This window comes from Phragmites australis, chromosome 4 (assembly GCF_958298935.1).
Source record: "Phragmites australis chromosome 4, lpPhrAust1.1, whole genome shotgun sequence".
NCBI classification, from domain to species: domain Eukaryota; kingdom Viridiplantae; phylum Streptophyta; class Magnoliopsida; order Poales; family Poaceae; genus Phragmites; species Phragmites australis.
In genome coordinates, this window is record NC_084924.1 from 48,229,341 (window position 1) to 48,253,264 (window position 23,924).

The window sequence follows — 23,924 nt, forward strand, 5'->3', positions numbered from 1 at the left end:
GCTGCTGTTAGCTGGTTGGCCCCTATGGCCAATGCTTGTGAGGCTGGCGACACGATGGATCTGGATCTGGTGTGTGACGGACTGGGGGTTAGGATTTGGCGAAGACAACAGAGTAAAGGTGTGAAAATGGGTCGTGAGGGGTAAATGGGTAATGGGCCTCGGGATTTCAGGCCTGTGGGGTATCCTCAAATTCAGATCTGCTTGACTCAAGTTAGGACCTCGACCTGATAGCCTAACAAAACAATTTCTAGTTCTAAACTCATTTTTGCTAGATCTGAAACCTATGAGGCTCTAACCCTGCCTCGTCCCACTATCGTCCCTAAACCCGCAACTTCCTTATTTGTCAGATGTTGGAAACTGAATTATAGAACAAGAGTGGTAACGGAAAGAGCGTGACACGCAGAAAAAATGAAGCTTTCAATAGCATGGAAACTTTATACTTTTTTACAGCACAGTACAGCAGCTGATTTGGCCAACAAGGTTGTGTAACAGTGCCAGAAACTTGGGAATCCGTTATGACCGGAGGCAATTGACAGAGGACACGGCACAGGTTTGCGGCGCCCGTGCTTGTAGACGACGAGCACGTGCCGGACGGGGAGGTCGCAGGAGAGATGGGAGGAGGAGGCGACAGCTGCGGTTACACAATTTGAGTAGAGGTGGGGCCCGTGGGAGCTACAGATGAGGAGCTTCTTAACCGCTCAGGAGAATCCAAGACAAGAATTTGCCGGCAAACAAAAAAAAAAGAGCGAAAGAAAACAGGGGCCGCATCCACCGTCTATCTGTCCGCGCATTCGATCTTGCAATGCAGCCTCCACATGTCCGAAAATCACTTCGCCGAGAAGAGAAGAGCTACGAAGAAAACTTACTTTAATTGTTTCCCCTTGTCATCCTCCAATATAACCGAAGGCAAGGCTTATCTACACTAAATTAGAAATGATTGAATTTTAAATGATGCCTATCTCTCTATACAAGCGGTTTGAATCCTTTTTAAAAAGGAATTTGTCGTAGCTATCCATTGTACGAGACAGACCCAAATTAATTCTATTCTTTAATGGATTGCATCTTTTTTTAATCTTTGTCTAGGCATTTTTTAATCTTTGTCTTTGATCGGCAATGCCTTCCTTTGTATTGTTGCCATTATTTATACTGGACGATACTACTTGTTCCTCCAAAAATTATGTGCACATCATAATTAAGAAAAAAAATTACCATGCTTTGCAACGGTATCATGTAAGGCTAGCTTACATACAAAATATTCAGTAATTTATTTACTTGCAGCAGGTTTAAACATACACAAGGAGTTTGAATAGGGTTTAAACTAATTAAGGAGCCATTGTGCAAAAGGGATAAGAAAACGGCGGGAGAGAATGGCAAATGGCGGTTAATTAGGAGGGAGTGGGGGCGCCGCCTCCCCTTTTTAAGGGGCAGTTACTGCGCACCAGTGGTTAAGACCACCACTAATCACTGCGCCTGTTAACACTCGAGCCTCCTCTTCCTCCCGAGACACCAGCATCGCGCAGCATCAGAGAAGCATCCACCCGACAACCGCCCCGCTGTTAGGCCACCTCCCGGCCCCGGAGGCCTTGGACATGAGCTTCCTCCAGGACGTGCACCCCGAGTTCACAGACGCGCTGCTCGGCTTCGTCTACGACCCGCTCGACGCCGCCGTCGACGACCTCCTCAACCTCCCCGTCGACGCCGCCTTCCTCGGCCCCATCGAGGAAGACGACACCAAGGCCGAACGGCATTGCGCCAAAAAGCCGCGCGTCTGCGATGACGACGCCTGGTACGGCCTCGCGGACATCGACCTTGGCCAGCAGTGTAATGGCGGTGGCAACCAGCAGGTGCCAGCGCTGCCGGAGCTGCCGACCGAGTTCGTCCTGCCACTGCCGCCGCCGCCGCCTCAGGCGCAGCCACTGGCGTTCGTGCGCGGAGCGGACCCGAAGAAGGCCGGTGGCAACGGGTGCCAGTCCGTGCAGAGCGTCGCGGCGAGGGAGCGCCGGAAGCGGATCAGCGAGAAGACGGCCCAGCTGTCGCGGCTGATCCCCGGAGGGCACAAGCTGAACACCGCCGAGATGCTGCAGGAGGCAGCCCGCCACGTGAAGCTCCTGCAGGCCCAGATCGGCATGCTCGCCCTCATGCACACCGTCGGCTCGACCGAGGTAATCAAGAACTGACAACCGCCACGCACGCACTACATTGCATTTCTCAACGCTGATCGATCGTTCCCCACTCAACGTCGTCACTTCACAGCCTCACCATGTCGATCGTGTCCTTGCTGTGTCTTTTCGCAGAAGGAAAAGATGCCATCCATGGCGCAAGAGCAAATGCACGCGCTGCTCGCGTGTGGCAGAGTGCAGGAGCGGCTGGCCGCCGAGGGCAAGTGCCTGGTGCCGAAGAAGCTGGTCGATGTCGTGGCCAAAGACAACGCCGTGAAGTCCAACACGCTGGTGAGCAGAGACCTCGGCCGGTTCATGGCGTCGCTGGAGAAGTAGAAGACGGAGTCAGCCTTGTCAAGGCGGCCGCCCCGCATGCATCCGTGCGCGCATGGCTGTCCCTTTTTGAGAACGCCGTGCTCGTGCAGCAGCTTTTGTGTGTGTTCCTGACCCCTGACGACGTCTCTGTCTATAGCTGATCGACACACTGATTAGTTGTAGTGTAGGCATCAGGTTTAATCTAGGCTACTTATCATGTGTTAACGTTCTACTCTGGTGTTTATGACGGAGCATTACCCATTGATTAGGAATAGAACATCGTAGCTGTTGAGGTTCTCAGTAGGTCAATTTGGTGATTTCTCATCGCAACTTGTTCTCCCAATAGAATAAAGCTTCACAGGATTTATAAATCATTGATATCTTCTCAACATATATCGTGCTTCTTCTTCAGTTTACAGTACTGAATGTATTGCCAGATTATTCGTTGGCTTTACATGATTAGAGTTATGCAAGACGCGTTTCAGCAAGTGCACAGCCTTCAACTTCTGCACGGCATTGTGCACAATCGTCGCATGGTTCGGCTTAGATGATGGTGCCATGCAACCGCATCTCACGGTATCGTCGGCCAAGCACGCCATGCACGGACGGACGTGGCCTATTCTCGTGCTATCTTGGCCGACTTTTCTTTAGAAACTTTGCTGGTCTGCATGGATCCAAAGTTCGAATGGGCTGAAATACTTGGTAGGCCACATTGGGATGGCTTCGCTAAGAGAAGGTCCGAAGTGCCGCCGCCACTCCTCCGACGGCCGAAACCGACTCGCACCCATCCACGTGGCTCCCTATCCATCCGTCCATCACGGCCCGTGCGAGCTAGGGTTTCGCCCGCGTGCACCCCTGAGCCCTATATAACCGACGGCTCAACGCAAGCATCTCATCCCCTTCGGCGGCTGCGCTTCGAGTCTTTCATGTCTCGTCTTTCTTCTTGTCAACTCGGTTTCGCTTGGATCAGTTTGTTTTTCCTCTGCAAGTTTTGTTTTCGTTGTAGCAAATCTGGTGTTGTTTTGAGGTGATGATCCTTTCCCCAAATTACCGACTATGATTATACTGTGCGATTTTACGAGGTCTTCCAGACTTCTAAGCCAGATGTTCTGATCAAAACAATGCATTTGCTTTACATCCCATTAGATGCCGTTTCTTCTCTTTGAATAGATTTGCTCCTTGGTTTTCTCAGTAGCCCAGCTTATTCACTATGGCATGAAGGCGTGTTTTTTTCCTTAAAAATGTTTTCATGGTTGATGATTGAGCGAATCTGATGGAAGTGAGGATCCTTTCCCCAGCTGATCGACTATGATTATACTGTGCGCACATGTGATCCCTCTGCGGAGGATTCCAAGCCAGAAATCTGATCCATTCCAGCTTCCTCATAATTTTTTCTTGATTGCTCCATCTGGTTTATCTTCAGCAAGTAAGAACTGCACATTTAGGATTCTCTTTGATGCTATCAATTTTCTATTTCGCTGCTTATTTTGAATGGAAATGAGGATCCTTTCCCCAGCTTATCGACTATGATTACACTGTGCGCAATTGTGATGCCTTCTCTAAGGTGGAGGATTCAAAGCCAGAAATCTGATCCGTGCGTTTTGAAACTCCGTTTTTTGTTGTTGTGACATCGTTTCTTGAACGAGATTGGAGAACGCTAATTTCGCAGCTCACTACACATCGATTCCTAATGACGAATGCAGATTCGATCCATTGCAAATCTGTTTCGTAATTGTCGCAGAAGAAAAACATTTGCCCAAAACAAACAACTCGGTTCCAATTTGGTAGTAAACCATTGTGTCGCACAATATCGCCCAATCGGCTCTTAAATCAGTAATTGCCCTGAAGAAAAAAGCAGGATGCTGTTCTTTATACCAGCAGTGTCCCCGTAAACTTTAGGCACACGATGTTCATCATTATTGGGTGAATCGTTGGATAACGTCCATTTGTTGGACTGTCTATGTCCATTGGTTCAGTAAATGATGGCACATTTTTGTTTTCATCAATTCATCAGCCGTATATTACGAAAAAAATACTATTTGATCTGATTTATGAGCAATGGTTCAGTTTTGTGCCTGGTCTGCGCTAATCTCGCTCGGCCCGATTTGTCTTTCTGCACCGAACAATTGGGCTCAGCAGATGGAGGCCCAAGCTTTTGGCCCACAGATGTCGAGACTTTGTAAAGATTGATGGCCCGAGTTGGGGAAAAACATTTGGCCCAAAGGTTTGGTCATGGTTCATGATGGTGCTGCCAAGAAGGCGTCGATTCAGCCCAAGCTCGAAATAGTTCAAGTTTTCGGTGACCTGCGTGCTGGGGCTTCTTGCTTAGAGTAGAGCCCCAATTGGTTTTCGTGAGTATTTATTTTTATTTTTGGATGTAGTTAGTGAAATTTAGTTTTTAGGATTTGTAACAACAAAAATAACATTAGAAATAATAAATAGATTTCAAAGCGCAGCACAACAATCGCAAACAAAGTTTGGGTAATTGCGTTGTTTGTACAATGTTGCTCCACAAATTTGAAGTATGGACTAACATTTTGCGACGTTGCTCTTTACCACGAGCTTACGGCCGTCGACAGAATCCGGCTGGCAACGTCGTGCCAGTGTGGCCTCAGTCTTTCTTCTGGTCTGCCAGATAATACGATTTTCGAGATATTTCTCAAGAGATTATCGTAGGAAATTCTATATTCATGTACCGGCCCAAGTCAACTATGGCCTATAAGTTTATTAAGTAATCTCCAATTGCACGTCAGCTCAACATGCATTTACTGACTGCACGAGACTCCAAATCAGTTTAGAAATTAGAACTTGTTTTATGCATTTTGAAGTTTCTGGAGGACTTAGTTTGTGTAATCGCCAGATCGCTGCAGAAAAATTCCCAGAAATTTCACGGAGGAAGCATAATGGCTGGAGTGACCCATCATTTTATAAAATTCCCAACCCTAAAGTACTTAACATTCGAAGAAGGGAAGGGAAACTCTCACGGGGTATAGTAGTTCAGGAGCATCTCATTTTTTTTTTCCGTCGAAGAAATCAAATGGTGAAACGAATAATACATGCAACAAATTCTGATGAAGATAAATTAGCAAGCAGGTCCACGCTTAGCGTGGCTAGTTTTGTTAAAATATTGTCATAATAATTTTTGATTAAAAATTAATGTTTTTAGCTTTTCTATGTGGTTAGTATCATTTAGTTACAAAATGAATAAAATTAGAAGATGAGATAAAAGGTATGTTAGCGCAAGAAAAATATTTATGCTCAAAATTTCTGCTGAATCGTATACATATTGATTTGATTCATATAAATTTTTTATCAACCGCTAAGATCGCGCGTCATGTGTAGGCAACTCAACTGAAATTAAAATATATTTATTATTTTATTATCATTTTTGCTACTGATTAATTGTATTTTACGTGTTGGAAAGCAATATATCTAAATAAAGAGTAAAAGTAAAATAAAATAAAAAATAATTAAAATTGGGATTAAAATAGAAAAACGAATTATATCAAATAGTCTTAGAAAAATCAAATTATTATAAAAATCAAATACCGCTAGTTTTCGTATATTTTAATTTTAAATTTAACTATTTATTAATCGTATTTGATATAAATATTTTAGTTAAATCTAGTGTTTCGCGGATCCAAAACTTGCAGTTTTTATATTTCAAATTGTCGTATACTGTATCTGTATTGCTGAATATGTATATCGTAGGCGGGCCAATATACTCAAAGTATACAAAATAGAACAGGAGATAAAATGTAAATGAAACATGTAACTTTATTCATTCATTATAGAAATAATAAAGTATAATTTTATATTTACAATTCACTCCACATATATACATACGCACACGCTATTGACTATTCTTCATGCGACTGTGTCCTAGTTCCTATGGCCTCGTAAGGTCACCGCTTAATCACGTCCGGCCTATGGCTAGACTAACTCAAATTAAGTTGCGTTTGACTGGTCGTCTTCGAGTCTATAAGGCTGTAATCACATACATCACAAACCAAACAAAATAGACGTCAGAAAAATAAAATAGTAGAAGAAACGGGACAAACAGTCTAGCATGAGTTTTATGAACTGTCTATATATCCCGGAATATCATCGGCCACACAGACCTCAGAAACTGCAGCCCCTCATCATCGGCCGTAGCCTCAGGTACTACACGAGAACAGAGGGAGAGAGAGAGACTAGATCCCCTAAGTGGGTTTTGGCTTATTGATGACAAAACGATTAAGGACTAATATATTTATCTAAGTTATGAACATGTTTAAGTCTTAGTTGAGAAGTCATATGACGTTTGATGCCCGTTGAAATGAAAAAAGAAGCAACTAAGAGTACTCAATAGGATTTAAATTCTTTTATTTTTGAAATTGAGTCTAGGATAGCCGCTCTATTAAAAGGGTTGTATTTGATTGCTTGATTAGTGTTTCAATGCTCAAGATATCCTTTAGAACCAACAAGTTGAGAGACACACTCACCCACAGACACCGGGTTAGTTCTGCAAAAGTTCACTGAGTTCGGATACTCTGGTATTCACCGGATACTCCGGTACTCAGTGTTTAGTCCGGAGTCTTCGAGGTAGACTCCGGCAGAGGGTGCTTGTCGGTGAATCAGTAACCAGGGGTCCCCGAATCCCGAGGCCGGGCCAGCAATCCGCCACGTGGCGCCATCCCGCGGGATCTCCTCCGCGAGGCAAAAAGATTAAGTCCCGGGAGAGGGCGCTCGGGGCCACAGTCAATGGTCCCCGAGTACCCAAGTTCTTCGATGATCTGCGAAGTCTAAGTGCCAGGAAGAAAGTGCTCGGGGAGGTCTACGGTGACCCCCGAGCACTCGAGTCCCCCGACGACCAGGGAAGCTAAGTACCGGGAGAAGTGTGCCCGGGGTCGCGAGCGGTGGCCTCCTGGGCACCCAAGTATCCTGAGGATCCACTGAAGGAAGTTCTGGGAGAGAGTGCTCGGGGATGCATACAGCGGCCCCCGAGCACTCGGTCCCCTGAGGATCCGTACAAGCGTGCCCGGGAGAGAGTGCTCGGGGAGGTGAACAGTAGCCCCCGAGCACTTGGTTCCCCGAGGACCAAGAAAGGGCAGTCTCGGGAGAGAGTGCTCGGGGAGGTGAACAGTGACCCCCGAGTACTCGGTTCCCCGACGACTCAGGAAGCCCCCTGACAGTGGCCCCCACAGGGGCCCACTGATGAGGTGTCAGCCAGTCAAAGGCCCGAAGCCGCATTTAAGAGCGCGCGTGGCCTGTCACCTCCAACTGCTCCCGCCACGCTCGATGTCAGTTCCTGCCACATTCTGGCAGAAGAGCGTGGGGTCATTAAATACACGGGTCCCATCCCGTGCCATCCGGCCCGTCTCGTGATAACGTCGTGAGTGCTGAGGTGTTCCGTCTGCCGCGCTGCTGTGGCAGAAAAACAAGACAGGGCGGGCACGCCGGGCCGCTCTGCGGCTGTCCGGTGGGCCCTCTCCACGACGCCCGTTGCCAGTGCATTTATGATGACGGATGACCGAGCGCGGGGCGTATTTTCCACTCCCGGTCACTTCGCGCAGAGGCTATGATGACGCCCTTTTCATTTATGGTGCCTTGGAACTTGTGCCCTCCCGTTCGGGGCACGCTACTGTCAGTGGGTATTTAAAGTAGACGGCAGCATGGACAAAGACAGGTTCAATATCGGAACAGACGTAAAACAATCTCTAAGAAATCCCAGAGGAAGTGGGTAGAGAAGGGAAGATAAGCCCAAGAGCACCCACAGCCAACAGATACTTACAGACCGAAGAACAAGGAGCCCCTGGCTCTAGGATAGAAAAACATTCTTGTAACCAGCAACATCCTTGAGGGACATCCTCAGGACATTTATAGTATCCATACAGGAGTAGGGTGTTACACCTCCGTGCGACCCGAACTTGTCTAAACACCAGTGCATTTACTTCGTTTCGCACTAGATCATTCCACCCTGCCGGCCATCGCATTTATCCCCATTTATTCCTCCGACGAATATATTCAGGATCATCCCCCCGGCCAAATCTCTAAAAAGGGGTCCCTCAGAATCCCTGCGACAGGAGTTAACCCTCCGACAGCTGGCGCGCCAGGTAGGGGGGAAGCATTCCTGAATTTATTTGTTTGTTTTCTTCTGCAGAAAAAATGGTCGGTGGTCATCGTCTCCAGCGCTCCGGCTCCAGCTCCAGTGAGGAAATGGAGCCTCTCGCTCAGGAGGCCCCAGTCGCTGCTGCGTCCCAGCCGCAGCCACGATCTGCACGCACGGCGTTCCCCTCTCAAGGGGACCAGGGCGCTGGGCCCAGCAGGGCCACCGCCGCCGTCGCCGGTGCACCATCCCACCCCCAGCAGGTGGCCGAAACTCCTACCGCCAGGTCCGCGTCTGGACAGCGTCGGGCGCCGCTCCGCCGTAGGCTCGCCTTCGGCGAGCCAGTCCCGGGAGCGCGCTGCTTGCGGCGCACGCTCTCCTCAGGCACCCGCCAGTCCAGGCGGCGGGGGAAACCCCGGAAGGCCACTGGCTCCAGGAAGTAGCCGCCCTAATCAACACGGCCCACCGCCAGGTGCTGGCCAAAAGTTCTCGCGCTACCGCACAGCGCGGCGCCGCTAAGACCGGCCCAACATCAGGTGGCGGTCGCACTGGCCGGGGGGCCTCCAAGCGGAGCGCTGCCCCCCTGGCCACTACCGGAGCCCAGGACCTCCGCTTGCACCTCAACGAGCGGAGGGGCATCGAAGACGCGCGCGTCACCCTCGAGCGCCAGCGGGAGACCCGGCAGGAGGCTGAAGCTGAGGACCAGGCCTCCTCCTTGCTGGCCCATGATCGCCGGGGCTCCCCTGCTCGCCGGCGTTCACCGCCCAAAGGCGCTACCCACGCCGCAGGGTATGGCACCGGTTGCCGTGCCTTCACCAGTGAGCTCCGCCGGGTCAAATGGCCCACCAAGTTCCGCACCGAGCTACCGGAGAAGTACGACGGGTCCATCGACCCCGTCGAGTTCCTCCAGATATATACCACAGCTGTCCAAGCGGCTGGTGGCAGCGAAAAGGTGATGGCTAGCTACTTTCATGTCGTCTTGAGGGGCTTTGTCCGCTCTTGGCTTATGAACTTACCCCCAGGTTCTATCAGCTCCTAGGATGATCTTTGCCACCAGTTCGTGGCTAATTTCCAGGGCACATTCACCCGCCCCGGCCTGGAGTGCGACCTCCACGCCGTCAAGCAGCAGGAGGGGAGACGCTGCGACGCTTTATTCAGCGCTTCAGCCAGGTCCGCAACACCATCCCGTGGATAACCCCCCACGCTATTATTGTCGCATTCCGGCAGGACGTCCGCGACGAGCGGATGCTCGAGAAGCTAGGCACGCATGAGGTCGAAACCACCGCGGAACTTTTCGCGCTGGCCGACAAGTGCGCCAAAGCAGTGGAAGCTCGGGCGTGGCACGTTCCGCGCCCTGAACTCCGGGATAATCTCTCGCGTTCTTATTTGTGCAATTTACTTAATCGTGTGATTTTGTGATTCTTCATATAAATTGCCCTAGTGATCATCTTACTAGTATTAATTGTTATTTTAGCTCTGTGATAATTAGTAGACCTAGTTTCAACTATAGATTCTAGCTATTCGCTTTAATTCGTAGTTATTCTCGATTTCCTGTATAAACCGGAGACTCCGGACTAGACCGGATACTCCAGACCATACCGGAGTATCCGACCTTCACCGGAGTATCCGACAGATTTAATCCGTTGTTTTAGTTTTAATTTTCAGAAAAGCCTATTCACCTCCCTCTAGGCACTTTCACAACCTAACGGGAGCCCAGCAAACTAACCAATGCCTCTAAACTCCTATCTACGACCTCTAACCTCAACACATGCCACAAGCAACCCGTCTTAGGCCTCCACAAAGTCATCGGCCAAATCCGAAAGATAACGAACATTGCCACAAATGTATCAACCACACATGCAAAAATGTCACAAAGGGCAAAAGGTAATCACCGGCATATTAGGCAGCAACAAACAACCACCAAGGCATTAGGGCTATTCATACGTCGAGTGAATAAATGAGAAATAGAAGGGCTCATAACAACAGAGCCACATCCAGCCAATAGCACCATGTATATCAAGCCACCATATAACAAAGAAGCCGGCCACCAGGTATCCCGTCATGATGATAATAGAACAACTAAGTACTTAATATCTAAAGGCCTTAGGGCAGCAATACCATCCCTCTTAGCGACATATTGCTATCACCAACCCTCATATGCATCAAGTCCCTAAATTACCCCATCAACACAAGAGAAAACAAACCACATGACAACAAGAAGGGGCAACAGGACTATAATACTACCACCCAAGCACCAACACATGCACGGTGGTAGCACATGCACGCCAACATAGGGAACCTGGTGATAATAGAGGTCAAAGGGTCGATGGCTGGTCTCCAGAACACGGTGTGCCACATATCACCAAGCCAGCCAACACAAAAGGAAAGGGTGTGGGAAAAAATCCAATAGATAGCACCAGAGCGCAGCACGGTGGCGCTCAAATTCCCAACCAGCGGCAACGCACGGCAGCACTAACTCCCGACTGGCAAGACACACGCATGCTCCTACAGCCACGGCACAAAACTAGCTAGCTCAAATTATCTCCACGGTCTCAGTCGCGGCACAAAGGTTGGCCGGAGCCACACATGTCAAACTCATCTCCATGGTCACGGCACAAAGGCCGGTCGGAGCCACATAGATCAAACTCATCTCTATGGTCACAACACAAAGACCGGCCAGATTCCACCACAACAAAAGAACCGCGACGACCAACTCATAGCACAACTCCACGGTCACAGCAAAAGAGGTCGGTTGGATCACAAACCAACATCAATCACCACAAACACCAGCTGGGGATAGCACCCCCGCGGCCAAAACCACCCACAACTCCCGGCCACGGCACAACCTTCACGGTCGTGGCAATGAGGATGGCCAGATCACCACACCTGCACAGACATGGCGCGAAGCGCCCACTGGCACCACCTGTTTGCACGGACACGGGCTTGAAGCACCGACTGGAACCTGTAGCACATGTGGATGGGGTGGGGGGGCAATAGATCACTGCAGAGACCCACCGGCAAGGGCGACGGCGGCCATGGTGCTCCGACGACGGCAAAAAAACGACATCAAGTAGTGGATTGAAGGGGAAAAGCTGTCCCCCCCCCTCTCTCTCTTTCTCTCTCGCCGATCCAGTCTCCTCCCTCTCCGCGAACACCCCTGTGCCTTTATAGCCGATGGCGGGGGGAGTTCCCACGCGGAGAGCACGGATCGACAGTTGGGAATTGGAAGGGGAAGAGATAAGGATGGGGAGGGGATAAGCACGGGGATGAGATGAGGAGGGGCGAGCAGCTCGGGATGGCGTGGCTCGAGCATGGCACGAGCGCGGCCGGGGCGGTGTGCTCGGCCGGCTTGGGCCCGAGGAGCAGAGAGGGGTGAGGGCGAGGAGAGAGAGGTGCGCATGGCTGGGGAGCGCGAGGGAGAGGAGAGAGCCGGCTTGGCTGGGCACGCGCAAGGCGACGCGGGGAGGGAACCAGGCAGGCGGCGCGCGCGAGGGAAGAGGCGGCGCGGGGAGTCGAGAGGGGCGAGGGAGGCGGTGGGGAGAAGAAAGGGCATAGTAGCCCGATCCCCTCACTAGGGCTACGGTGGGGGAGGGGATAAGGGGGCGAGCGGGCCGGGCCACGCGGCAAAGGGGAGGAGGGAGCGGCCGGGAGAGTGGGCCGGGTCGGCCGACTAGGCCACGCGGCAAAGGGGAGGAGGTCCCTTCTCTTTTTTTCTTTTCTTTTTTATGTGTACGTATGCGTATATGGGAGATCGCAAACATATACGGCAAAATACCATCATACATCTAGACTTTTAGATGTTCATAACATTAAATTATCTAAATTATTTTTTAATTAAAGTGGTAATTTTGTGATCTTAATAGCGAATATAGTAGTACCTTTTAACCTTAAATTGTAATATAATAGCTACCGATAAGAAGTGTCTTGGTTGCTGGCAGTGGCGTATCCAACTGATACCCTGGAGCACTTATAAATCCCCTAAGCCCCTTTCCTTTTGAATTTTGGGTATAAAAGAGAAAGAATTAGAGAGGAAGACGAGGTGAAAGAAAAAGAAGAGAGAAAAAAGAGTAGGAGAAAGAATACAAAGATCTCCTTATTTCATAGCTATAGATCCGTCAAGATTTCATCCAAATATATTATTTTTTCATATGCTTTATCTCTTTCCCACATAATTCTGTCTCCCTTCAATTCTAGTAGATTATTTGTGGACATGCAAGTGAACATGCATCAAACTCATGACACTACGTTTGCATATCGTATAAATCTTTTATGGAGTTGACTCGATGATCCAACCAATATTTTAATCTAGACTAATGTTGTCGTTTCTATGAACTGAAACGAGGCGGAGCAGCGCACGGGAAGCCGAGGAGAGCCTCGGCTCGTGAAGATAAGTGAGCTCTCGATTTCTGGTGGCCCGGCCGGCCGTGTCACGAGGAAAAAGCCCAAATGGTCCGCGATACTACAAGATGGGTTGCTTCATGGATGATGGTTTGTAGAATTGTACCACCTTGGCTGCGGAGGAAGGGGCGAGGGAGGGATTGGGGATAAGAAGTCGGGTTAGGGGACCATGCGAAACCATCTTTGCGCTTGGGGCAATGACGCAGCTAGTGAGGTAATACCGAGGCGCGTCAATTGCTGGTTGAAAACTATTTCCAAACCCCCTCTTTGGCCCTCCAGGGCCACTGAGAATTTCTGGAAGGGCTCCTTTTCGGAGGTAAAGCCCTACAATTCTCGAATCACGAAATGTTTCAATGATTTAATTAAGTGCAATTTAGAAACCTATTTGTCTCGGTTTGAGATCTAAATCTCACATCTGTTATCATATGTGAATTGAGTATTTTGTTGATTGTATTATAAAATTGAGTTTTTATTTAGTTGATTAAATTGAATGTTATATATCATTGGTTTTGTGAGTGAATACAGAAGTCTATCTATGGTTCTGCATGTTCTATTGCTTGTATTTTGTGAGTGAATGCAGAAGTCTGCATCTATCGAACTAGACTGCGGACCTACATACGACCAAACATGTTTTTCCTTGATATTATATGCATCCGCTAAGCTAGCATCCATCTATGGTTTCCCGCATGTTCTATTGCTCGTATGATCTATATACACAGGTTGAGTAGAAGCAGGGTTTCCCGCATGTTCTATTGCTCGTATGATCTATATACACAAGTTGAGTAAAAACAGTTTGTGCGGAGTTATGTTGGTTGAAAAGAAAAATATTTAATTATTTGTATGTGTATAAATAAGTTGAGCTGAGTTTCTATTTGTTTTGACTGAATTTGATATCGCATGAGTGGATGCAAGAGCTGAGATTTTAAATGGCTGTTTGTATAAAGTTGATTTTATGACACTGATAAGTAAGCTCGGCTATATGAGTAGATGCAGCAGACTGTATCCACCGAATCATGCTACGAAGAAAAGTTAGACATATATTTGTATCTATCAGACCATACTTAAATAATGTATACAAATAACTAAACATGTTTCTATTTAAAATTATATATCCGTCGAGTTAGGATATATTTGTACGGACAACTAATCATAAGAGGTAATAGCACTACTGGGCTTATTTGCGTGATTAAGAGAGAGAAGAGAGTGCCTTTGCGATCGGACGTCACATGAGAACTCCCTTCGTAGCTTCTTCGTACTGAATATTTCGTATCGTATAGAGTTTTCCACGAAGAAATCACCTACTAGCAAGATAGGTCATATTCTTAAATAAGGTCTCTATTGAAACGTAGAATTTTTTCTTAAATTCTACATTTCTATAAATTTGAATTAATTCTTGTAAAATCTTATATGATTTCTATGAAATTCCTACGTTTCAAATCATGTGCGAAGCTCTTGGTGCACATACGAAGAATTATGACACAATACACCTATAAAGCTTAAGGACAGCAATTTTGAGTGATACCATGAACATTGTCATTCGGTTGTTTTGGACACCTTGTGAACTTACCGTTTTACCGGCATATTTTTCCTCAGATGCATGGTTAGGCTCGGTAAGCAAAAGAAACCAAACACAGTAATTTACAAAAATATCTAAAAATATATTTATCTTTATTTTTTTAAGATTACAAAGGGGACGCCGATAATTATTGTACACTACCACGTTCCTACTTTGCCCAGCCAGAAGAGATTAAAAGGCACACAAGCAAAATCGTTTAGTTGGCAGAGCGATTGTTTCTTGTGTCTCATTAAGGTAAAATAATTTCTAGTGATAAACGATATACTTATCGATAGCAAAATATTTATGATGATTTTATTAATTTTTAAGTTATATTTTTTCGATATTCAGTTGAAGTTATGTGATCGTGTCTATGTGATGGTGTGATTGTGTTTCTAAAAACCGTTAGGTGCACACACTCACTTGAACCAGAAGGGCTAGAAAGTACCAGAGGCCCCAACTCGAACCCAAAGCCCCAAACCCAAGCCCGCATATCCAAAGCGACCGATCCCAGCACTCGCCTGACCACAAGCCGCACCAAACCAGCACCACACATCGACGACCTCGCCGGCGAGACAGAGAGAGTGAGGGGAGAGAGAGCGACGGATGGAGGCGGCGGCGGCGGCGGCCGGCGTGCAGCTGGGCTCCTCGAAGCCTCAGATCGCGACCCAGGCGGAGATGGTGGAGGCGCGCGTGCCGCTGCCGTACCGCGACCAGTGCGCGCACCTCCTCATCCCGCTCAACAAGTGCCGCGTCTCCGAATTCTACCTCCCCTGGAAGTGCGAGCCCGAGCGCCACGCCTACGAGAAGTGCCAATACGAGCTCGTCATGGAGCGGATGCTCCAGATGCAGAAGATCCGCGAGGCGCAGGAGGCCGCCAAGGTCAAAGGCGGCGCCACCATTGGCCTCATACCCTCCACCGCCAAGCTCGCCTGAACCGGTCCCGGTCCGATCCGGTTGATTTAGGTGAGCTCTGACACCGCCACGTCGTTTCTAATTTGTTCTGGATTTAGCCCAGTTGTTGCGTTTGAGTTCGTGACATGGATGTGAACGCGACTTTTTCTTAGGTCCTTAGGGATTTGAGTCGCGCGAGTGGCGAATCATGTGCCCTTTTGTCAGGGGAAGCAACATTGAATGGCTAATTCGTCAGTTTTTTAGTGGACATTATATTAATTTGTGGACTCTTGATACTAGGCTGCTGAGTGAACAGCTAGGATTTTCAGTAGTAACAGGCGAGTAGAGCTTGCAGAGCTGATTGGGGTAAAATGTAGAAACGTGACACTGATTCATGGGAGCATGATGGGAGCTTGCTGCATATATTAATAATCTCCTCTGTGAAGCAACTGATATATGTGGGCATCTCAGGTCAGTCCTGATGTTATTTCCTTGCTGTTCAGTGCTCACTGCAGTTTAATCCTTAGGTGTGTATATCTTGAATTGTGATATTCATGAATCATGAGTACATAGCACTGCTAGAATGTACAGAGATCAGTCTAGATGGTGGGAAACTTAATGAGAATTCATAATGTCTGCCCTGCAGCCTGAATTTTTGGGGCTTCTAAACCACCTGGAATTGGGTATAATAAATATGTTGATGTCCAATGCATCTTTTTTTAATTATAGATTCCAGATTACTATTGGCCGTATTGGAATGGAAGCTCACATTTTGGCTCATCGCTCCTTCAATCGTTGGAAAGAACAGTGGTTTATTAAGGCCCAGATTTGGGTTTATAGAACCAATTTTGAGCTCTGTGCGATTAAGGCAGACAATTTACTTAGTCAGCAGATTAGTTTAGCTACATAGGCAAAACCACATAATCGCAGTGAACTGATATGTTTCTACAACCTAGATTACAAGCATCAAATTTAACCGAAATGGCAAAATCTGTATTGTAAATACGTCATTTGAGCTTACGTATGCCAATAGGCAGAAGATTGTCTAGGTTAATACTAGAGATCGCTGCAGACAATGTTGAACTCGAAGGAACTATCCCAGCTTCCATTTTATAACATATTGAGGTGTCATATCCATTAAATGAATTGGAGTTACCTTTTCCTAACCACAGCGATGAATTACTGTAGCGCTACATAGTACCTTGGCAGCCCTTTCATTGTTAGACATTAAGCTTGACAGCGCCAATGGTTAGGATCTAGGGCCAGCAGCTGCAACCCCTTTGAGTTTGAGTCTTTAACGGGTCTTATTAGCTCTACTGAGTGTTCTTGGTTTCTTTGAAGTTTTCGAAAATACCTTTTTTCTTTTCTTTGGCCTTGCTCATTACCTGATTTAACTGCTTGTATTTTTTGGCCTTTGATCTTAAATATCGTGCGAAAATCCCATGTTCTTTCAGTTTAATCAGGTTAAAAGGAATAGAGCATCTGGCTGCATGAAAAGTACCTCAAGTTTTGCTGGTTCTTTTGAGTTCATACCATAGCAGTAAAATGCGATCTCGTGCTTGAAACTGCCACGGGCGAGCAGTATGTTGGAGGGAGAGGGGTGGCGAAGGGCGTAGTCGTGGAAGGTAACCGGCCTCGGACCTAGACCTCATGGGCGCGGCAGTGGCACCGTGATCGGCGACCGTGCCCACGAGGCAGATTGAGATGAAGAACAAACCAACTGGACTAATCTTTTTGCTTGCCTTTATTGAATGACGCTGGTTCCCTTATATAGGGAGGATTCTTGCTAACTAACTCACCTTGAAGCTAACAACCTGATAACAATGCTAACAAATCTGAAGCTAACAACCAAATCTTGATACTAACTAATATGGCAAGCTTTTTGGATGATCTTCACGCCTCCTACTAGGTCCTTCTGGGCTTGATGCGCCGGCTGTAGTGAATGCCCCACATGACATCTCTCCCCCTTCGACGAGCAGCTCGTCCTCGTGCGGGAATGTCGGTTAATGCGTACAACGAGATGCTTGGTTCCTCCTCCTGTTCCGCGATCGCCAATGAGGCGATCGGCATGTCGTCGGCGTCATCGAAGCCGATGATCTTGATGATGAATAGCCGCTTGCATCGGTGTCCGAAGGCGTACTTCTCGTCGCAGTTATAGCATAGGCCCTGCTCCCTCTGTGCTGCCATCTCTGCAGGAGTGAGCCGCTTTCGCGGCATTCCCTGTGCGAGGCGGTGGACTTGCTGTTGCCCGCGAGAGCAGATGACGCTGAAGCCGACGCGAAAGTGCCCGCGGCGCCGGCCATCGTTGCCGTATTGGTGCTTGGGGGATGAGGGTGTGTGCGAAGAAGGACGCGACCCACCTCGCATAGCTGGGGCATCTGGAGCCGGCAAGAGCTGGGTTGCTCGTACGTGCGAACCAACATGATTACATCGTCCAGAGTCGCCGACTGGTGCAGCGCCACATCCTTTTTGAGAGGATTGACGAGGCCGGTGACGAAGAGCTGGACTTGTTGTCGCTCGGTCAGCTCCGCGTCATGACAGGCAAGGGTGAGGAATTGGTCGCAATAGTCGTTCATGGAGCTGGTCCGTTGGAGTTCCGCGATCTCCCCTAGTGGGCTGTCCATCATCGGCGGGTCGAATTGTGTGGACGAGTGTGACGAAGCGCTGCCAGGAAGGAGTCCCGGAGTTGGGTTTGAGCCTATAATACCATAGCTGAGCCGCGCCCGTCATATGCAGAGACGCGTACCATACCTTGCGATCCTCAGGTGTATGCTAACCACGGAAGAACTGGTCGCAGCGATTAAGCCACGGTAGGGGATTTTCTTTTCTGTTGAACGTGTGGAAGTTGAGCTTGTGGTAGCGCAGGTGTCGCTGTTGTCAGGATTGGTCAGGAAGAACGCGTGCCGCCAAATGATGGTTGGGCCGAGGATTTGCATAGGGTGTCGGCTTCCTCGTCGTGCGAGTCCCTGGCATCGTTCTGCGGCGTGTGGCTATTCTCCAGGAGGGCGACGGCCAGGTTTAGCGTCTGGGCTTGTTCGGCGCCATCGGACACCGAGGCCTGGAGATTGGTGACCTTTTCCGGTAGATCCTTGAGGGTTTGCGTCAACAGCACGAGTGGTTCTAGGGTGGCGAACTGGTTTGACAGCTTGGCCATGCGAGGTGCGAGGTCGCTGACGGCTTTGGTGAGAGCTTCCATGGAATCGGAATCAAAGCTATCTGAGACCAAGTTGTCACGGGCAAGCGTTATGTTGGAGGGAGAGGGGTGGCGAAGGGCGTAGTTGTTGAAGGTAACCGGCTTCGGACCTGGTCCTCATCGGCGCAGCGGTGGCGTTGTGATCAGCGACCGCGCCAACGAGGCAGATTGAGACGAAGAACAAACCAACTGGACTAATCTTTTTGCTTGTCTTTATTGAATGGCGCTGGTTCCCTTATATAGGGAGGATTCTTGCTAACTAACTCACAATTGAATCTTGAAGCTAACAACCAAATCTTGATACTAACTAATGCGGTAAGTTTTTTGGATGATCTTCACGCCTCCTGCTGGGTCCTTGTGGGCTTGATGCGCCTGCTGTAGTGAATGCCCCACATGACAGAAACTGAGCAAACTGCATAATACTGAATTTTACTGTGAATCCTGCTATCCAATATATCACATCCACCTATCGATATGAACAATGTAAATTCTTTTGTTGGATTTTACATGTTTCCCTTGTTTTGAGTTTTTTCAATCAAGTAGAAGGGGGTAGCCCTGTTACTCTGTTAGGCATGACTTGACTACTGGCAATTATTCCTCTAGTAGTAAATTGGGGAACCCTTGGGTGGCAGTGAAATGGTGACCTAGCAGTGCAGATTGAGAAATTCTCCCCCTTCACTCTAAATTTGCCAGCATCATGTCCAGTTCGCAGGTATTTCCACTAAAAAGGCTAACAAGAAAAAGGTAGTTACCACACGGCCACTGGTTGAGCTTGTTACAAGTATAGTGCAGTCTGCAAAATGAATAAATGCTTGTAAATTTTTATTTCCATCTGGGACACATAATTAATTATTAGTTCTATTTCTTTAGCTTTCCTTGCGTTGCTTGTGCTTGTATTTAAGTTCATTCGGCGCAACCTTAGTAACTACTAACTAGTCTGATTAACATAAGCAGTTGTTACAAAATTTGGGGCATAAGGACTGCAAGTATGTGAACTATAGTTACTGTTAGTCTACAGTTTTACTTCCGTGTGCATCTATTGCGTGATACTGAAATATTGAAACACACTGGATGTGATATTTAAGGAATCTTTTGGATCTGATCTGGACCATATGGCCACAAACTTTCCGCTGTAAACCATGTCTCCTTAACTTTTCTGCAGTCTTGTCTGATAATTCTGTTTGCAGCCTGTGACAACTGACAGCGTGAAACAAACGACATAATAATACTGCAAGCAGTACAACTAGTCCCTTCTGGCCTGTCAAGGTTCATTTGTTGTGTTAATATTAGTTTTGAAGGACTCCTGGCACTTTTGTCTATGGAGTTCATCTTTAGAGGTATGCCTTATGATCCCGTGACATGAATCTTTTGGTAGCTACCATATTTTTCAAAGCTGCCACTGTATGATGAAACCATCACGCACCTTTAGGTTGTTCATACATCATAATCTGTGAAAAATACGATGTTGCGGTGTTCATATCTCTTAGCTGGAGCTCAATCCCTTTTCTTTGAGCTACAATTCTGAGTAGGCATGAAATTTTATTTTATTTTGGAAAATGAAACCAAGTCTTCATGGCTTTGATGATATGTACCCTTTGGTTGGTTTGTCTCCCATGTGAATGCATCACTATGACCTTTGACGGCTTGCCCATAGGGCCATGTCAGATGATTAAGTTTGGGGACAACAATTTCTCCCTATCAGCCTATTAGGTGCCTTAGATGGTTTTATTCTATGCATTATTTGTTTTGGCCTCAAGTGGTGGCAGAAATTAACGCTGTTTTACTATGTTTCCTGTGGGGCAATTTTGTTCTGTCGTATTTGTTTTCCTGATGGCAGTGCCTGCCTGGAAGCTCAAGTTAATTTTACTTTGTTCAGTCCTATTGACCAATTGGATTCGTTTTGGATGCACAGGTATGGTTATCACAGCATGCAAGAGCGTTGTGCAAGGATCCTGAATGTTTGTTCACAAACATCTGTATGAATTTGGCATAAAGTTAACTGTTGTCTTCTTCCCCTCCCACTTTTCTCCTTGTTGGGCATCTTCAAATTTCAATTTGATGGAATAAGGAAATTGCTGTCTCATACTTGATGATTGAAATGACCCCATGTAGTTTTGAATGCAATTCGTGGACCCTACTTTGTGCAGTAGTTCATGTTACTACAACAAAACCGTTTTGTTTGGACTGTGGTTGTGCAGCATTTTGTGTGGCATGCCATCATCGTGTCATAATGTTATGTTCTTGCGTACATATATTTATTATTCCAGCTGTATCCATACTTCAAGCACAGCTCTGGACCTCAAGTTGCCTTGTTACATATGGTGGTGTTCTACCGATATGATCATTTGGGTTTACACCAAATTTCGGCCATGTTTGTACCAGCTGATGCTACCAATTTTGCATGGCCAGCCCCTGCTATATGGGCCAAATCTGTGCCGCAGTCACAGTCCATACGGACACGGTATCCGTTTTGGGGGCATGCTTGATCTATGGCTCTGAAGAAGGCCGAGCATGACGGCATCTTTGACTTCTGGCTCTCAAGTAACCCAACAGTTGGTGCTCGCAAAAAAAGAAATTGGTCCGACTTCTCCACACTCCATTGATGCTTTTGGAGCTCACTGAAGAGTCCACAACAAGTCCAGTCACAATTTATGCCGACCAGACTGGCTCCTCAAATGGTCTATCAACGGTTGGGTACCGCGAATCTGGTGATCCATCATTGGATCCTTTGGTTCCGCGTCAACTGTTCATCTCAACTGTGTTTGTGCCCCGACCCCGAGGTCAGCTACCTTTTCTCCGATGACTCCGCTCGTTCCGTCCGCTGGTGATTGGTGAACAGTGATCAAGCAGTGGACGACGGCACGCTAGATATTCATGGTTATCGGTCGATTCGCTGCCGTTAGCATTCAGAAATCGACTAGTTTTTAGTTAAGTTCAAATCAAAATTTAAAAAATTAAAAATTTGACGAAATTTAAATATTTTTTATCGAATTTCACTGAATTACTATAAAAACCGCGAATATCAGAAAAAACGTTGGGGCTCGGTATTCGGTCTTGAATCGAATTCTGAAACCTTGTTCACGCGATGCGCTGCCACTGGCGCGGAGGCAAGGGAGGAGGTACGTACGAAGCCAAAGATTTCGGCCGGGGTCCGTGCGCCTGCAGCGAGCCGAGCGCATGTGCACGGCATGCATGCATGCATGCATGCACGGGGCTCCTTTCCCTTGTTCCGGGCTGCTAGTTACTAGCGAGAGACAGAGGCATGTAGCGATACATGTGCGACGACATCGATAGCCATGCAGTGGCGTGGCCCGGTTAGGGAAGCGCAGGCAGCAGAGGCATGCAGCGCTGCCACGGGCAGGGCAGGGGAAGGGAATGATGGTGCCACGGAAGAGAGAACATGCATACGACGCACCAGCTGGACTCAGGCCCTTATATTCCATTCCATGGCCTCGGAGGCTAGCGATGGAGATAGCTATTCCTATTCGGCAGCACAGCGACGGGCAGAGTCGCTTGCCTGGCCGGTCCACCGTGCGCAAGCGAGCGACGAAAGGTAGGGGGAGACAGAATCATGGTCGTGGGGGCAGGGCAGGAAGAAACAGATTGGGGTGCGTAATATAGGGAAAAATATAAAAACCCTCAAAAAATCACTTGGATTTTGACTTTCCTCCTAAAAGTTATTTTGTTACAAAAAAACCCTAAAGGTTTGATTTTGTTGCAAAAACACCCTAAAAAATTCAAAAAAAAATTAAAAAAATCACAAAAAATTCTAAAAAAACTAGAGACAATTCTAAGACATTTTGTGAAATTTTTTTTCAAAAATAATATCCTTTGCATCATATTTAATGGAGAGGAAGTTTGAAAAAAAAGAAAAATGTGCAACTCATTCATTAATTCGAGTTAAACACATAGTTAATTATTTACTAATCCAAAAATTATGGAACCAATTTTTTTAGTCTTCTTACATGATCCTCTATCTTCTAAAAATACATGAAATCTTGAAATAGTTATTGTAACGTGCAGGATTGAGTAAATGTGTTGCAAATAGATTAATTCATAATTAATCCATAACACCCCCAAAATTAGTTAAACCATTTTTATTAGTTTGCTTAAATAATTATTTGTGTAGAAAAAATAATGGTAGATATGACAGTTAAAATAACATGAGTAATAAATGAGCTGCATATTTCTCTTTTTTTTCAAATTTCCTCTCTATAAAATATGATGCAAAGTATATTATTTTTGAAAACAAATTTCAAAGAAGGTCTTAGAATTATCTCTAGTTTTTTTAGATTTTTTTGTGATTTTTTTATTTTTGAAGTTTTTTTTCAACAAAGTCAATTTTTTAGAGGTTTTTTTTGCAAGAAAACAATTTTGGGGGGAAAGTAAAAATCCAGAGGTAGCTAGCGTAGTCTCTGCTACCCCCCCCCCCCCCCCAGTGCAATGATGCTCCCTCACTCCTGTCCTACTCCGTCACGTTGCTGCCGCTGTGCGTCGTCTCGTTTCTTCTCATTCTTGCGTGTCCTCTGCTTTCCTAAGGGTGATTCAGGGGGCGCTCGCTCGCCTTCGTCAACTAAAAGAATGCTCCTTTTGCAGGGTAATCCATGCGCTTTGATCTAACTTGACTTTGACCGTTGATTCGTAACCACCGCAATGGATGGCATAGCTCAGTGATCAACGTTCATGATTGGGGTAGAAAGAAACGGAAAGCGCATTTCCACTTTCAACGGATGCTATCATTTCTCTTTCCTTTTATCCTCATGGAACTCATGGGTTCCACCTGCCTCATTACTTCAGCCAGCGAGAATCCAGGGGAGAGAGGAAGGAGAGAAAGGAGGGAGAAAAGGAAGAGAGGAAGAAGAAGAGGGGAGGGGCTTGAGGAGAGAGGAGGAGATGAGCCCCTCCCTGGCACTCTATCCTGCTTGCGCCACTGGCTTCAGCCTAAGGGCCTAGTAATTATCCAAACGAAACCAGAAGCTGATTCTTATGTACACTAACACACGCGTACGTACCATACGTGTCCAGTGATTTTTGTGATGATAGTAGTACTTGCCACGCGCAGTGCTGCTGCACTGCAGCGCCCGTTAATAGGCATGCATGCAGGCCGATCGAGTTCGTCCAGTTCAGTCCCTGTCCAGCAGCAGCACGAGAGAGGAGAGAGAGACAGGGAGGGAGGGAGGCTCATTGATCTATTGTGTTGCTTCCAAACGCGCATACACACGCACACAGGAGAGGACTGGGAAGTGGGGGAACAGGACTACAGAAGGCATGCAGCTGAAGTGCCCAGCAGTGGCATGGCACCACCATCATTGCATGCAAGGC

At 47.3% G+C, this 23,924-nt stretch overlaps 1 protein-coding gene, 4 non-coding genes and 1 pseudogene across 5 annotated transcripts; all 6 read left to right on the plus strand.

Moving 5' to 3' along the window:
* The first annotated feature begins 3,495 nt into the window (after positions 1-3,495).
* Positions 3,496-3,592, plus strand: LOC133917223 (small nucleolar RNA Z103). Its single transcript, XR_009909627.1, has one exon. It is a non-coding gene; the product is annotated as a small nucleolar RNA Z103 (small nucleolar RNA).
* Positions 3,593-3,747: 155 nt separating this feature from the next.
* LOC133917216 (small nucleolar RNA Z103) lies at positions 3,748-3,846 on the plus strand. The gene has a single exon (XR_009909623.1). It is a non-coding gene; the product is annotated as a small nucleolar RNA Z103 (small nucleolar RNA).
* A 119-nt stretch (positions 3,847-3,965) lies between these two features.
* On the plus strand, positions 3,966-4,070 carry LOC133917219 (small nucleolar RNA Z103; annotated as a pseudogene).
* Positions 4,071-4,322: 252 nt separating this feature from the next.
* LOC133917189 (small nucleolar RNA snoR74) lies at positions 4,323-4,467 on the plus strand. The gene has a single exon (XR_009909598.1). It is a non-coding gene; the product is annotated as a small nucleolar RNA snoR74 (small nucleolar RNA).
* An 8,672-nt stretch (positions 4,468-13,139) lies between these two features.
* LOC133917175 (U4 spliceosomal RNA) lies at positions 13,140-13,284 on the plus strand. The gene has a single exon (XR_009909585.1). It is a non-coding gene; the product is annotated as a U4 spliceosomal RNA (small nuclear RNA).
* A 1,702-nt stretch (positions 13,285-14,986) lies between these two features.
* LOC133916995 (NADH dehydrogenase [ubiquinone] 1 beta subcomplex subunit 7-like) lies at positions 14,987-20,726 on the plus strand. The gene is made up of 2 exons (XM_062360914.1): positions 14,987-15,481; positions 20,515-20,726. The coding sequence occupies exon 1, from the start codon at positions 15,122-15,124 to the stop codon at positions 15,449-15,451; it is 330 nt and encodes a 109-aa protein (XP_062216898.1). The 5' UTR covers positions 14,987-15,121; the 3' UTR covers positions 15,452-15,481; positions 20,515-20,726.
* Positions 20,727-23,924: the final 3,198 nt, after the last annotated feature.

Excerpts from the sequence above, each read along its gene's own strand:
- LOC133916995 (XM_062360914.1), top strand. The coding sequence starts at position 15,122 with ATGGAGGCGGCGGCGGCGGCGGCCGGCGTGCAGCTGGGCTCCTCGAAG.